Source organism: Nicotiana attenuata, unplaced genomic scaffold, assembly GCF_001879085.1.
Source record: "Nicotiana attenuata strain UT unplaced genomic scaffold, NIATTr2, whole genome shotgun sequence".
Taxonomy (NCBI): domain Eukaryota; kingdom Viridiplantae; phylum Streptophyta; class Magnoliopsida; order Solanales; family Solanaceae; genus Nicotiana; species Nicotiana attenuata.
Window position 1 is genome coordinate 72,383 of NW_017674661.1, and position 16,959 is coordinate 89,341.

The window sequence follows — 16,959 nt, forward strand, 5'->3', positions numbered from 1 at the left end:
CATATATATGGTTGTAAGCAGGATATATGATGATGAAGGGATACACTAATAAAGCTTATCCAATCCCCTGCTGTGTATAATTTATTTAGTGAAAATTACTATTTGGTTAACGTTCCTGAACAAAATATATATTGTACTGATTAACAAAGATAATATGTAGATATACTGTACAATGCAGATTTGATTATTTGACGTCCACATGATGTTACAATCATGCATGTCTGTCAGGATTCGTGAAGGACTAGTTTAGTTCACAATTGAACAAAACTAGCATATATCTTAAAATAATAGAAAGATACATAGTTTTCAGATCTGAGGTTAGGTACTTTTGACTTAACATCTCGCCATAGTTGCGAGCAATTTATTATAGGTTTGAGCCACAAAACAAATTTCTACGAGTATATATATGTTAAATCAGTACACTGGGATCTTTCTAGACAAAGTCCTAAAGGCATCTTTTTATTGTTTATTTTAAAAAAAAAAATTGTGGTTGGTGTGCATGCCTGCCATATGCGAAACCTTGCAAACCACATGATAAAGAATCAATATTGGAATCTTTTATTTGTTTTGCAGTATGGTTACCTTTTTTTTTCTTTTAAAGCGAAAATAGATCAGCTCTAACAGCTCATACTACATATTTTCTAGGAAATTTGCAATTAACTCCCGTAACATTTTAACTCTTATTTTTTAGTTTCCATAAGGTTTACAGAATTCTTTCTTGTGATAGCAACATTGTATTAATCACTTGTCTGTTCTACTCCTTTAATTAGCACGGCTAATTTTTCTGTCAATTATTCAATTTCATAAAGATTATGACTTCGATCGAAGTTATAAGCTATGCACACATCATTGCCCCATATTTTCTTTTGTAGGGTTGATTTGAAGATTAGCAGCCCACAGAGATTTGTTTGGAAATGCACACAACTTTAATTTCTTGTCCTAGTTTCCAGCTGTCTCTATGTGACTAGCAGCCTTATAACTTTTTTCATTCACTAGTCTCTTTTATTCTATCTTCTGCATTAATCATCTCTAGGTATAGTATTTCGTTTACGTTGTGGATTAATATTCATCTTCAGGTCATAACTTGATTAGACGACGAGGAGATAGCGCGCTATGAGAGTAGTATGACAAATATAAAATTACAACAAATTATATAGCATATCTCATGGCGGCCAATATATAGTAGATAAAACATGCCAGCATATCCTGTCTCTTTCCAAAAAATAGGACTTTCTAATTTTCATGTTCAACTTCTTTTGTTAAGTAAGAAAGATTCTTTGGCCAACTGGCTTCAATGGCAATTTCCTCATGCCCCCTATTATATAATGCTTTTCTTTCAATTAAACATTTGCAAAACCCATTTTCCCCTTTAGTTTCTCCTAACATAATTGAGATTCAATTCTATAGCTAAGAAAATGGGTCGTCTAAATCTTCTTATGGCAGTAGTGTTGTCAATATATTCCGTTGGTGTTTTGTTCATGCCAAACTTGGCTTCTGCACAACTGAAAACCAATTATTACGCCAATACCTGTCCTAATGTTGAATCCATTGTTAGAAATGTGGTTAACCAGAAATTCCAACAAACATTTGTCACAATCCCTGCTGTTCTCCGTCTCTTCTTTCATGATTGCTTTGTCGAGGTATATATTAAATTTCAATATAAATAAATTAAAGGACCTTAAGTTTCAAATTTTTCTTTTTTTCTGAAACAGGGTTGTGATGCTTCAGTGATAGTATCATCTACACCAGGAAACACAGCTGAGAAGGATCACCCAGATAATCTATCATTGGCAGGAGATGGATTTGATACTGTGATCAAAGCCAAAGCGGCCATTGATTCAAACTCACGTTGTAAAAATAAAGTCTCTTGTGCAGATATTCTCGCCTTAGCCACTAGAGACGTCATTCAGCTGGTATGTATGAACAATTATCTACAGTTATTTTTTAAGTATATATAAAAAGTAGTAAAGTCGTTTTATAAAACGCTTGTAGTCGGGGGGACCATGGTACCCAGTGGAATTAGGAAGGCTAGATGGGTTCACATCAAAAGCTTCGAACGTGGAAGGAAAGCTGCCAAAACCAACATTTAATTTGAATCAACTCAATTCTATGTTTGCTTCTCATGGTCTAAATCAGAGTGACATGATCGCCCTTTCTGGTACGAAATATTACTTCCCTGATATTAATATTAACTGCGCACCTTATTGTTTGACTTACTAAATAATCTAAGCTACTTCATTATTCTTCAGCCAGCTCAGTAGATAAAAAGAAAGAAAAGTTCCTATTATGAGAATCTTACATAATAGGATATTAATTTTATATGATGTTTGCTCTCATTCTTATACATTTCACTTGCAGCGGCCCATTCTGTTGGATTTTCACACTGTAGCAAGTTTGCCAACCGGATTTACAACTTCAGCCCTAAGAATCCAATAGACCCAACACTCAACAAGCAATATGCAGCTCAATTACAAGGGATGTGTCCGAGGAATGTTGACCCAAGGATAGCCATAAACATGGATCCCAAAACTCCCAGGACTTTTGACAATGCCTACTTCAAAAATTTACAGCAAGGTATGGGCCTATTCACATCTGATCAAGTGCTTTATACAGACGGGCGGTCCAAGGGAACTGTCGACATTTGGGCTAGTAACTCAAAAGCATTCCAAAACGCATTCGTCGCTGCAATGACAAAGCTGGGCCGTGTTGGTGTGAAAACTGGGAGGAATGGAAATATTCGTTTCGACTGCGGCAGATTTAATTGAATAGTAGTATTCTATTTTGTCATTTTGGCGAACGGCTAATTAAGTTAATTCTTCTTTTTTATTTTCCTCACAAGGCGGAGAGGCTCGAATAAAGGGGACGAGGATTGAACCTTACACCGTAAGATGTAAAATAATAGTATCACGGAATTACTATTCAATCCTCGAAATAATAAGTTGTTCAAATAAATGGGGATTAAGTTTCCTTTATCTTTGCGGAAGGGGGTGTTTTTGTATTCGTGGGATGTGTAACTGTTGAATAAAATTGTGCGAAATCCATTGTTCATATGTACGAAATTAAAAACTAGTATGCAGGGACTTTAATTGGTTATCCCTTTTAGGCTTATACAGTTATTCTTTGGCCATGAGAAGGTCAAATTTATTTTATACATAAATAATACGTAGGCCTTGTAACGCCATTTGGATAAGTTGGTTTGGTCTAGCACTCTAGCTAGATTGAACATGTCTCTAGCTATTAAGACATCACTAACTTTGTCTTGGTCTAGGTTGAATGAGTCTATTTTAGTTGCTTCTCGTTAGGGACTTAATGGATTGTTAAATACTAAATATACGTCATAGATCATTATTATTCAATTCTTTTAGCAAGTTTGAACAGCACACTGTGTTACTAAAGATAATTATGCCACTGTTGATGGCCCCAAGCACAGCCTTCGCTATTCACAATTAACTTTACTTATAAAAGGCTCTACAGTAAGAACTAAGAAGAAATGTCTAATTAAATTAAATTTGTGATCTTTTCAAGAGCAGGATAAAGCGCAAAGTTCCTCATTTAACGTGTATCTTTTTGTTCCCATGCTATGCAGTGATGTGATATCGTTGATGACAATCATACATTACCTGTAAATACTTATTAGACTTTTTCAACATAATAATTTAAGCACGCGCAAGTGTACACTATCTTACAATCAAAGACTTGTAACAAGACTTCAAATTAATTATAGTTGGCTTTGGAATTGTAGACAAAATAGTTCCAGATTCCATGTACATCACAATCATATATTATCATATGATAGCACAGTATAATTAGTTCATGCTAAAAGTTTACATCAATCTTTTTACGTCATGTTTTAAATAAACGGCATATACTATATGATAGCATAGAAAACGTTCATCACCTCTATTCTCCCAATGTCATGTTATCATGCAATATTAATATATGATAAACTATCCTGAATTCTCCTTTCTACTCCATCTCAATGAGAAGGGCCATTTTTTCGCCAAACACTGCCCAAGGAAATGGAGGTTCTCAAACTAGAAGGCATATATTCTAAGTATCAGCATATAGTATTTTAAATTAGCAGATCCTGTGATTAGGAATGAAGAGGAGGAATTGAATCCTAGAGAAATATGCCTCTTTTTAGAAAGCTACTGGAAGAACAGGACACTGGACTTCTTACTTACTTACTACTCGTTTATTTCAAATCTGACCTAGTAGTAAATGCTTGCTTTTCATTTTTTTTTCATAGGTATCCTGCTGGACACCTTTTTAATGTTCTCAATTCTTCAAAGCTTTTTCCTTCTTTCCTCCTTTTGAATAGAGATATGTCACTGATTTATAACATCATGGAATGTGAAACTCCAGACAAGGCATAAATTTTTTAATGATATTCCAAGAACATTAATAAGCCTGCTTTTTCAGTCAGAATAGTAATTTGACCCTCAAATAAGTTAAATACAGTTCCTTTCTTCTTTGGTTCACCCCCTTCCTTCCCCATCCAAGTCATTGTGCTGAATTCGTCTTCTAAACCGATCACCGATGCCTTGGTGCAAATAGAGGCATATCATACCATATGGATTTAGAAAGTCCGATCAAAAAATCAGGATTTAAATTTTGATAGATTTAACTTTTATGTTCTCATTGCTGGACCCAATGCACTTTTTCAATTATAGGTTTGAAATTTCACACACACACGCACACATTTTCATGTTGTTAATTAAGTTGAACTGGTTGATTATACTGTTGGGATATACTATTAACCATGCGGTTTAGACATAGTATTATATTTTGTTCTTTATGAAACAATTGTTTATTTAATTTATTCAATTCAATAAAGCACTATTTTAAATAGATCATTTGTAACATGTGTGTCCTTTTGATTATGTAGTAGACAATTTAGTGTATGGAGTCTTAGCTCATACACAGAAGATTAAATTGTTGGTTCTCATAATTAATAAACTATGTTCACAATCGAAGATATTATCGGACAAAATATCTTGATGATTGTAGCACAAGATTATTGTATAATTTGTCTTGATTATGGGAGTAAGTCTACTCCAACTTCTTGTGCTAGTATACTCAGTGTATATTGAACGGACCAAGTAGAGGAAAGGTGTTTTTGTACTGAATACATATAAACACTTTCTCTAATTCATTAAATGAGCTTATACTCCTAATCTTGATATAATTATTATGATCAATGTAATTTGTTTATTGTTTTGGTTTATCAAAAGGTACGACTCTATTTAGAGTTAGTATATGCCTATAAATTGGACAATAACAAATAACATTTGTGAATAATAATTAGTTGATAGAATCCATGACTTGATTTTTGGGTTTGATAATACCCCTTTATATAAGCTTATAAGTTTTCATGTGAAAACCCGGCCGGTGGATTTTGTATCCGTCACATGAGATAGTTTAAGCGGAATTATAAAGGATTTAATTAGTTGATTGAATTAAATTTTTAGTGATTTAATTTAATTAACTGGTATTTGAAATCTTAACATGGGGAGTTAAAATAAGTGTTAGTGAATTTTCGAAATTCATATTGAGTAGTTCAATTGCAGTTTTTTAGTGGAATAAATTGCAATTAATTATAGTAAGATCTAATTCATGCCAATTTCGAATTAGTACTATAATTGGTAGCCTCTTATTATTTCTGCGGTCCCTGCTATACCTAGTAATAACCTGGACAAACTTGGGTAAAAAGTAGCTTGGGAGAAAAATTACCTTTTTGAGTTGGAGTAGGATTCTACTTATGGAATCCTACTCCACACGTTTTTTAGCCTATTTTTAGGGCTTAATTTCGTGTATAAAAAGGAGACAGGTTTCTCCAGTTGACGAACCCTAGAGTTGTATTGTTCTTGCCCACCCAAAAGCAAAGGTGTTCAAAGTTTTACTAGGCATATAGTAGAAGACTACAGCCCTGGATTCTTGCTGCTTGGAGAATTTGTGCAACTATTTCAAGATGTTAGTGTTCCTGATCTCGTTATTATTGCGTTGTCTAGTTTACATATAATTGATGTCTGATTGTATGCTTGCTTCCGCTGCGCATGTTCTAACAATTGGTATCAGACGCCTTCTTACATCTAACTAGATAATGTAATACAGCATGCATAGAGTAATATTAAAACGTGTTATTCATTGATACATGTTTCGGATAATTATTCTATGTTAAAAACGTGAATGTTTTGTATAATATTCTGTAATCTTGGATTAAAATACAGAACTTTTGGATTAATCCTGTCAAAACAAGTTTTTTATGAAATCTCGTATTGTATGGCCGCGGTCCGGGGAGTGGCGGAGGCAGGTTTAATGCCAAGGGGGTTCAAAAAAAGGAAAAAGTTCAGAAGGTTGTGGCTGGTGGGAATGGAACCATTGACCTTACAAAGGTTTTGAACCCCTTTGACCACTAAGCTATACTTTTGGGCTATGTTAAGGGGGTTCAAAACATAATATATAGAGGTAAAAAATAGATTTTGCCTTACATATACCATGTAATTTTTCGGCGAAGGGGGTTCGGGTGACACCCTTCCGCCCCCCCTGAATCCGCCCCTGGGTCCGGGCGTAACCGCGGTAGGACCGCGGCAGAACACTACCTCTGATTCTGAAGGTCGCTCTAGCCGCGGTCCTGGCGTAACCGCGGTAGGACCACGGCAGTACATGCAACCTTCAGACCGTAAATTGCAGAATACGCGATTTTAGGCCCTAAACCCTAAATTAAACGGGTTCTACAGTAATATAATGAATTTATATGTTGACATAGGTCTTCTTCCACATCGGATAAATTTATTACAGATAATTACTGTGTTTTTCTTTAGCCTCTAGTTATTTCATTACTTGTATTTACTCTCCAACTGAGTTACATGTTGATTGAATGAAATTAGAGTTTTATAAAAGTGATTACTTACCTATACTTAAATTAACTAGTTTACTCTCCATCTGTAGTTCGGTCCTTANTGATTTTCTATTTATTTTGTCTCTAAAAGGGCCTAATTAATTTGCATTTATAAATTCGAGTCTCAAGTTCAAGTCCGAATTCAAACAAAAGGGAGGACCCTCTTAGTTTGAACCCACCACCTTACTCGAAAGCCCAAATCTATGCTATGTTAAACTATGAATTAAGGTCCCTAAACCATTTTCACAATAATGAATTTTAATAGAGTTTGGATGAGAGTCCATCAAATAGTGGGCCTGTTCAGGGGCCCAAGTTGAGAGTGAATTGGAATTGAGGAGTTTATGCTCCAGCTCTGAAGCTGATTGTAATTGGGCTTCACGTCTGAGCCCAGTATGACCAAGGGAGCAAAGTCCAGTTATAACTTGCTTAAATCCCACAATTCAAATTAAACGGGCTCGCACATTCAACTAAATAGGCATTGTTAATTTCTGATTCAATTCCAGTTGAAAACAGAGCTTAACTTATGAATTTTTGGTTTCTTTTCCTGATTTCTATACTATAGCCGTGGATGATTATTTTTGAAGAACTGAAATAAATCACTTTGCCAACTCAATGCGTACAGCAATTGAATGAAGGAAAACTTGTCGAAACATGTAAAACCAATCACAATCTAGTCTCCAAAGCTTAAGAGTTGATTTTGAATCTCATTTTTTACACCTTATACCTGGAACATACATAGCTATACTGGTTCTTCGTGTGCGTTTAAACAGCATGGTGAGGCTTCGCCCTAAGCTATATGCGAAGCTCTATCAATATAATTCCAGCATATGCTACAACATCTATATATGGACTAAATCTAATGTACTTATATCAAAATAGTCCAGAACAGTCCCAAAACAGTCCTAATTATTACAAAAATAGTCCTAATTAACACTAATAAGTAATTGCTCAAATGAAAGTTACAACTAAATATCGAGACTAGCAATGACTATAGAGACAGATTCATATGATGACTAGCAATCCTTCATCATTTAATTTCAAAGTTGTTTACACACATTGAGTCAAACTTCAGATAATTGGAGACAAAAGTGTACCTGGAAATGAAGCAAATTAAGAGAAGAAAATAGAGTCAGCAACTTCACAGCAGGACACTAACAGGAATCAACAGCTTGAACTTGTTGTAAACCCAGAATCAATATCAAGTAATCCAGAACCAAATTCAGCCAGTTAACACCACAAAAACAGCTTGAACAACACTCAAAATGACTTGAAATTGAAGCTAGAAACAATAGGGAACTCAGATGAAAACTAGCTCGCAATCAAACTCAAATTATAAGGCAACAGTATTTTTTTTGGAATTTTCCACTGAATTTTTGTATGTTTTTCGATTTTTGACAGGAATTAAAATCTAGGAGAAAATTTGAACTATAGAAATGCAGATTTTTAACTTCCTTAGGCTTTGAAATTCAAATTTGAACTTCAGAACTCCAAAATGGGATTTGGAGGGAAGATTAAAAGATGGAATATTTTAGGGAACTTTCAGAGTCTAAAACTTGTTAATGAAGGCAAGGGGGTTGCCTTTTATAGGCAAATTTCAGGGGGAAGCTTCTAGATCCCCCTCACACTTTTTCCGCCTATTTTATTTTCAGATTTTATCCCTTAGTCCCTAATTTACTGACTTGTGTTTCAAGTTATCTTACTAAGTTTCCTAGAATTCTAAATTGAACCCCATTCTAGAGTGTTCTAGGGTTTTCCAAATCAATGGTTTGCAGTATTTTCTTCTATTGAATTACCTATGCTACCCTTTAACTAGGTCTAAAATTACTAACCCACCCCAGCCCTGTTAACTAACCAAACAACCATAGTTAGTCAATATTAAACTAGATACTAATCAGCTATAACCAAACAGAGTTTAAAATTTGAACTAACCAATCTAATTAATTGAAATTGGACTATAACTTTAAGGAACACTAATATCCTAAGGTCAAAACAATGAATTAACAAGTAAAAATGGAAAGTAAAGTCGAATTCATGTCAACAGCAAACAATCATGCATCGAAGTCAAACATGAATCACATAGAATCCAACAGCATCAAAAATTAAAACAAAATTAACTAAAAATCAGAAATCATGTAGGCAGAATCAACCAAAACGAAAAATAAACTAGAAATCAAAAGTTATGATAACAAAATCAATCGAAAGAAGAAAAATAAACAAGGAAGAAAGAAAAGAACAGAAACTCACGGATATGGTCTTCAATGAATTGAATTCGGATTGAGCCCCCAAATAACATTATACGTTTGTTCTTGGTGAGAACAAAAGTATCAAGTTTTTTAGGAACTCAAATCGATCCTTGGACAGTCTTTAAAAAAAATCCAAGAGTCTCTCATAAACGCTAGGTCTAAAATTTTACAAGTTCTGGTTGGATTTGGGGAAAATGGTTTAGGGGTTTAGGTAAAGGAGGGTGAGGGGAGTGTGGGGTGTGAATTTGGTAGGTTTTGGGGGGCGGCGGCGCCTAGGGTTTGGAATATTTGAGGTGTTTGGTTGGGATTCGAAAGAAAACAAGGGTGGATTTGTAACGAGGGGTTGAGATGGTATAGGGGTGTAAGTTTGGGTGTCATTGGACACCGGCCGCCGCCGTAGGCGATTTCCGGCGGCGGACAACGGCGGAAAGCGGTGGCCTGAGAGTCTCTAGGTTAGAGATGAGAGAGATGAGAGGGTACGGGGGGTCTGAGGGGGTAGGGTCCGTTAGGACATATATATATCAAGAAACATCGTCAGTTCTCATCCGTTGGATGAGGAAGATCAAGGGTTGTGATTAAAACTTGAGGAAACAGGGTCGTTTTGGGACGAGGCAGGCCATGCCGGACTGGGCTATGGGTTTAGGTCATTCAGGGGTCTTGTTTCAATTGGGCTGGATCAAGAATTGGCCCACAATGGTGGCCTGATTTTGCATTCCCTTTTCAAATCTTTTATTTATTCTCTTTCCCTTTTTTTTTTTAATTTTTTATTCTCCTTCTTTTGTTTTTTTTTTAATTTTTTTAAAACTAAAATTAAACCCTCACCATTAATTCAAACACCTAATTAAGCTACAATTAGTCTAATATCAATTTCTTTATGACTTTTCTTATATTTGTAAAAAACCTAGTTAGTAGTTAATCTAAAAAATATAAAAATTAATTTCTAAATGTTCATGCAATTTTATATTTTTATTTGATTTATCAATTAAAAATGCACACAAAAAATGCAAACAAAACACAAAATCATGCAATTAATTCCTAAAAATTCAAATAATAAAGGAAATTCCTAATTCTAAGGAATTTTATTGGAGTAATTTAAGCGTGGCAAAAATCACGTGCTCACAACAAGCAAGAGGTGGTTTTGAGTATTTTGTGACTTTCACAGATGATTACTCAAAATATGGATATATTTATCTGTTGCGCCGTAAGTCTGAATGCTTTGAGAAATTCAAAGAATTTAAGACGGAAACTGAGAAACGACATGATAAATATATCAAAACATTACGATCTGATCGTGGTGGTGAATACCTTTCTGCGAAATTCATAAAATACTTATCAGATAATGGAATTACATCTCAATTATCTGCACCAGGAACACCACAACAAAATGGTGTGGCAGAAAGAAGAAATAGGATTCTTATGGGAATGGTTATATCAATGTTAAGTTATTTCGATTTGTCTCTTTCCTTTTGGGGATATGCTTTAGAAACAGCAAACTACATTCTAAATTTAGTTCCTTCAAAGTCAGTACCTTCAACTCCAATAGAATTGTGGACTGGCGAAAGCCAAGTTTACGGCACATTCGGGTTTGGGGTTGTCCAGCACATGTGCTGAAAGGGAAAGCGGATAAATTGGAATCAAGGACAGAAGTATGCATTTTCATTGGATATCCAAAAGGAACAAAAGGCGGTTTGTTTTATTGTCCCAAAGAAAAGAAGGTAATTGTTACGACAAATGCCCGATTTTTAGAGGAGGACTATCTAACGAACCATATTCCTAGAAGTAAACTAGTTTTACAGGAATTAAATAATGGAATAACTAACGATTCAACTCTTGAACGTATCCCGGAAGCCAGCATTGACATACCACTACATTATCGTAGTGGGAGAAATGTCAATAGGCATCAGATTGCACAAGAATAATTGCCCGACATCTCACTACCCCAAAGTAGTGGAAATAATGTTGAGCAACCTCACGTTGTTGAACAACCTGAAATTGTTATGCAACCTGAAGAATCCGAAAGCCTCTCTCGCCGCGATCCTGGCGTAACCGCGGCAGAACAATGCCCCTGATTCTACAGGGCCTTCTGACCGCTTTCCTGGCGTAACCGCGGTAGGACCGCGGCAGAACAGTGCCACTGATTCTGAGAGGCAATCTGGGAGGGATCCTGCACTCCAGGAAGAAGTCAATGATATCCTAGCACCACCTGCTGTGGAAAATAACATTGACACTTCAGTTCAAGGAAGTGGTGAAGTGATTCAACAACAAAATCAGCCTCCACCTGTAGTGACTAGTCGTAGTGGGAGAATTATTAAAAAACCTCGCCGGTTTGCGCTCTTGGGAGAATCTTATGATAGAATCCCTGAAGAGCCTAATACAGAACCTATTAATTACGACGAAGCACTACATGATACAGATGCTGATAAATGGGTTGATGCTATGAAATCTGAAATGGAGTCCATGTACTCAAATCAAGTCTGGGATCTTGTAGAACCACCTACTGGAGTCAAACCCTTAGGTTGTAGATGGATCTATAAGAAAAAGAGAGCAATGGATGAAAAAGTGCAAACTTTTAAAGCTAGGCTTGTCACAAAAGGGTTTAATCAAAAAGAAGGGATCGATTATGAGGAAACCTTTTCGCCAGTAGCCATGCTTAAATCCATAAGGATTCTCTTATCCATTGCGGCTCATTACGATTATGAGATCTGGCAAATGGATGTCAAGACCGCTTTTCTAAATGGAAGTCTTGATGAGTGCATCTATATGGCACAACCAGTTGGTTTCATAAAAAGTGGAAACGAGCACATGTTGTGTAAATTAAAGAAATCCATTTATGGATTGAAACAAGCTTCTAGGGCATGGAACACTTGTTTTGACGCATCGATTAAGACATTCGGTTTTGATCAATGTGAAAATGAGTCTTGTGTCTATAAGAAGTTGAGTGGAGATAAGGTTACATTTTTGGTCTTGTACGTAGATGATATTTTGCTCATAGGAAACAATGTGAGCATGTTGAATTCAGTAAAGGAATGGTTGTCCTCACGTTTCGATATGAAAGACTTGGGACGGGCAGCACATATCCTTGGGATCAAGCTTATGCAAGATCGCAAGCAAAGGATAATAGGCTTGTCCCAAGCACTTTATATTGATACTATTCTCACCAGGTTTAGCATGCAAGATTCCAAGAAAGGGTTTCTCCCCTTTAGACATGGAATCTCTCTGTCAAGAGATCAGTCCCCAAAAACGACTGATGAGATAGAAAAGATGAAGGTGGTCCCTTATGCTTCTGCTGTAGGTAGTCTTATGTATGCAATGCTATGTACTAGACCTGATATTTGCTTTGTCGTTGGCATGGTTAGCAGATTTCAGTCTAACCCTGGTCGAGAACACTGGACTGCTGTTAAGCATATAATCAAGTACCTGAAAAGGACTAGGGATTATATGTTGGCGTATCACTCAGGTGATCTTGCACCCATTGGCTATACTGATTCAAATTTCCAGTCAGATAGAGACTCAAGAAAATCTACCTCAGGATATGTTTTTACTTTGGGAGGTGGAGCCATAAGTTGGAGGAGCATCAAGCAATCGTATGTTTCTGATCCCACCATGGAAGCCGAATATGTGGCTGCATCTGAAGCAGCCAAAGAGGCTGTTTGGCTCAGGAACTTTCTGAAAGAGCTTAATGTGGTTCCTTCGGTTCAAGCACCAATTGTACTTTATTGTGACAATAGTGGTGTAGTTGCAAACTCGAAGGAACCAAGAAGCCGTAAAAGAAGTAAGCATATTGAGCGTAAATATCACTTAATTCGGGACATAACACAAAGAGGTGATGCAAGAGTGTTAAAGATTGCATCGGAGGATAATTTGGCAGAACCGTTTACAAAGAGCTTGACACAGAAGATTTTTGACAAGCATGTGGAAGGAGTGGGTGTTAAACTATTAGACGCATGGTTATGAGTCTAAGTGGGAGATTGTTGGGATATACTATTAACCATGCGGTTTAGACATAGTATTATATTTTGTTCTTTATGAAATAATTATTTATTTAATTTATTCAATTCAATAAAGCACTATTTTAAATAGATCATTTGTAACATGTGTGTCCTTTTGATTATGTAGTAGACAATTTAGTGTATGGAGTCTTAGCTCATACACAGAAGATTAAATTGTTGGTTCTCATAATTAATAAACTATGTTCACAATCGAAGATATTATCGGACAAAATATCTTGATGATTGTAGCACAAGATTATTGTATAATTTGTCTTGATTATGGGAGTAAGTCTACTCCAACTTCTTGTGCTAGTATACTCAGTGTATATTGAACGGACCAAGTAGAGGAAAGGTGTTTTTGTACTGAATACATATAAACACTTTCTCTAATTCATTAAATGAGCTTATACTCCTAATCTTGATATAATTAATATGATCATTGTAATTTGTTTATTGTTTTGATTTATCAAAAGGTACGACTCTATTTAGAGTTAGTATATGCCTAATAAATTGGACAATAACAAATAACATTTGTGAATAATAATTAGTTGATAGAATCCATGACTTGGTTTTTGTGTTTGATAATACCCCTTTATATAAGCTTATAAGCTTTCATGTGAAAATCCGGCCGGTGAATTTTGTATCCGTCACGTGAGATAGTTTAAGCGGAATTATAAAGGATTTAATTAGTTGATTGAATTAAATTTTAAGTGAACTAATTTAATTAACTGGTATTTGAAATCTTAACATGAGGAGTTAAAATAAGTGTTAATGAATTTTCGAAATTCATATTGAGGAGTTCAATTGCAGTTTTTTAGTGGAATAAATTGTAATTAATTATAGTAAGATCTAATTCATGCCAATTTCGAATTAGTACTATAATTGGTAGCCTCTTATTATTTCTGTGGTCCCTGCTATACCTAGTAATAACCTGGACAAACTTGGGTAGAAAGTAGCTTGGGAGAAAAGTTACCTTTTTGAGTTGGAGTAGGATTCTACTTATGGAATCCTACTCACTCCACACGTTTTTAGCCTATTTTTAGGGCTTAATTTCGTGTATAAAAAGGAGACAGGTTTCTCCAGTTGACGAACCCTAGAGTTGTATTGTTCTTGCCCACCCAAAAGCAAAGGTGTTCAAAGTTTTACTAGGCATATAGCAGAAGACTACAGCCCTGGATTCTTGCTGCTTGGAGAATTTGTGCAACTATTTTAAGAGGTTAGTGTTCCTGATCTCGTTATTATTGCGTTGTCTAGTTTACATGTAACTGATGTCTGATTGTATGATTGCTTCCGTTGCGCATGTTCTAGTATATACATACCTTGCATCCGCCGCATCCTGGCTTCCATATAGCAGCTCCACCAATATTTAGCTTCAGAATATGACTCTTGGCCTCACTATCCATGATAATCACTTGCCTTTTTCTCCATCTAATACCAAGCATTATATCCACCAGCTTCCACTTCTCTCGCTGTTCAACTCTGCACTACTATTTCAACACAAATTGCAGCAACAACCCAATGGTAAAAACTTAACTAAGGCTACATGTACAAGGAACAGACTTGCAGAAAGATATACTGATTAGAAAGAGTTCCCCTGGTATGAACCATTTTTCAGTTCGTTTTGATATTGATGGTGGCTAGGCAGATTAACATGTGCAAGAAGGACAATGGATCTTAGTGAGGCTGGTGTAATAATGCTCTTGGAAAGCTTTGTGATCAGCTACTGTGTTAAAACACAAAATAAAAAAAATAAAAAAAACTGTTAGTAGAATAAAAGAAACTGGAAAACAGTAAAGAAAGAAATATTTCGAGTTCACAATTCGCTTGTGCGTCCTTAAGGAATTTTAACCCCCTCACACGTTGCCAAGGTAATGGATTAAATCCTCCCAGGATGAAACGGAATAAACCTTCCTGCAACAGTGGCAATACAAACTGCAGGATACCAACAAACACAAAAAACGGAGCAAAATCACACTTACGAATTTGAGAGAGAGAGACTGCGAATTAGAATGCAGTACTTTCAGAAAGAAGGAAGTTTTGTTATTTTTTCAGTGTGTTAAAAACGAAGCCATGCCTCAGAATTTATAGGCAATTATTGGAAGAGGTGTGATGTTTGTTCTGGAAAAGGTGTCTGTTCAGAAGTTTGCGCGTCCTGCCGCGGTTACGCCAGGACCGCGGTCAGAGTGGCCTTCTGAATCTGCAACAGTGTTCTAGCGCGGTCCTACCGCGGTCACGCCCGGACAGCGGCTAACTAACTGATATTTAATTAATTATTAAATAATTAATTAAATAAATTTTATCCAAAAATAATCTTATCGATCGATTATTTTCCAAATCCAAATCCAAATCCAAATCCAAAGCCAAAGCCGAGCCGAGCGAGCGAGCGAGCGACGGCGCGAGGGTTCATTCTCTTCAACTCCTTTTAAGAGCTTTAAGAAGTGATTCTATATATATACACACAAATGTAGTTGTCCCTCACCAATGAGGGACAAAGTTCAAGACAAAAGCTCACTTCATTCAAATTTTCATTTTCCTCCATTTTATTTCCCACCATTTCCAATTCACACTTTTAGACTTTAAAGCCCAATGCTTAAAGTCTTTGAAGCGCAATGCTTTAAAGTCCAACAATCCCCCACATGAATGGGAATGGCTGTAACAAGAACGATCATAGATGAAAGCTGTGTGATTTGCAAGTAAGGATTAATTGCATCTGGATAAGTAGGTTTCCCTTTGAACTTTCCGTAGTAAACATATGTCGGATATACTCAGTCAATCGGTAGATTTGATATCTTTGAACCGTCGAACTTTAGTGTATACCTAGACAACTATATGTCACACAACCAATCCTTAACCGTCTTTTGGTTCTCATTGTTGTGTTCGTTTCAGCCATGAACGCCGCCTGGTTTCATAAGTGCGTAGAGAATTGGCCTTACAGAATTCTCATTGAAGCGGCTTCCACTTCACACTTACATAGGTGATTCCTAAACGTGTAATCCTTTAGATTGACACTATTTGATAAATACCACATCAAACTTAGGTAATCATTAAAGAACGTGTAAAGTTCTATCCTTGTTACTGAACATTATCTTCATCACGAGAAGGGACCAAAGATTTTACTTTGACAATGTTGAACCAGTCAATCACAACTTTGTTTGAGCTCCTTGAACCTAGATCTCGGAACATCCAAAATTCTAGGTAGAGTTACCGCCATGTTGACTTGTCCTCGGCCATAGTCCCATTCCCTTAGATGATTTCTCAACTCCCTCTCTAGTTAAGCCTTTTGTAAGCAGATCCGCCACATTATCCTTTGATCTTACATAATCAATAGTGATAATTCCACTAGAAAGTAGTTGTCTAACGGTGTTATGTCTTCGTCGTATATGACGAGACTTTCCGTTATACATAACGCTCCCTGCCCATCCTATTGCAGCCTCACTATCGCAATGTATGCAAATAGGAGCCAAAGGTTTTGGCCAGAACGGAATGTCTTCTAAGAAATTTCGAAGCCATTCAGCTTCTTCACCGGCTTTATCCAAAGCTATAAACTCTGATTCCATTGTAGAGCGAGCAATGCACGTTTGTTTGGAAGACTTCCAAGATACTGCTCCTCCACCAACAGTAAAAACATATCCACTTGTGGACTTTGTTTCTGTTGAGCCGGTTATCCAATTTGCATCACTATATCCTTCGATAACCGCAGGATATTTATTGTAGTGCAAAGCGTAGTCTTGGGTATATTCCAAATATCCCAGAACTCGTTTCATTGCTACCCAGTGATGTTTGTTAGGATTTCTTGTGAATCGACTAAGTTTACTTATCGCACAAG

General features: G+C 36.2%; 1 protein-coding gene across 1 annotated transcript; it reads left to right on the forward strand.

Annotated features, from left to right (window-relative positions):
- Positions 1 to 640: 640 nt before the first annotated feature.
- On the forward strand, positions 641 to 3,093 carry LOC109219075 (peroxidase 51-like). Its single transcript, XM_019383492.1, has 4 exons — positions 641 to 1,640; positions 1,713 to 1,913; positions 1,993 to 2,158; positions 2,359 to 3,093. Exons 1-4 carry the CDS (start codon positions 1,416 to 1,418, stop codon positions 2,763 to 2,765), a joined length of 999 nt encoding a protein of 332 aa, XP_019239037.1. The 5' UTR covers positions 641 to 1,415; the 3' UTR covers positions 2,766 to 3,093.
- The last annotated feature ends 13,866 nt before the right edge of the window (positions 3,094 to 16,959 follow it).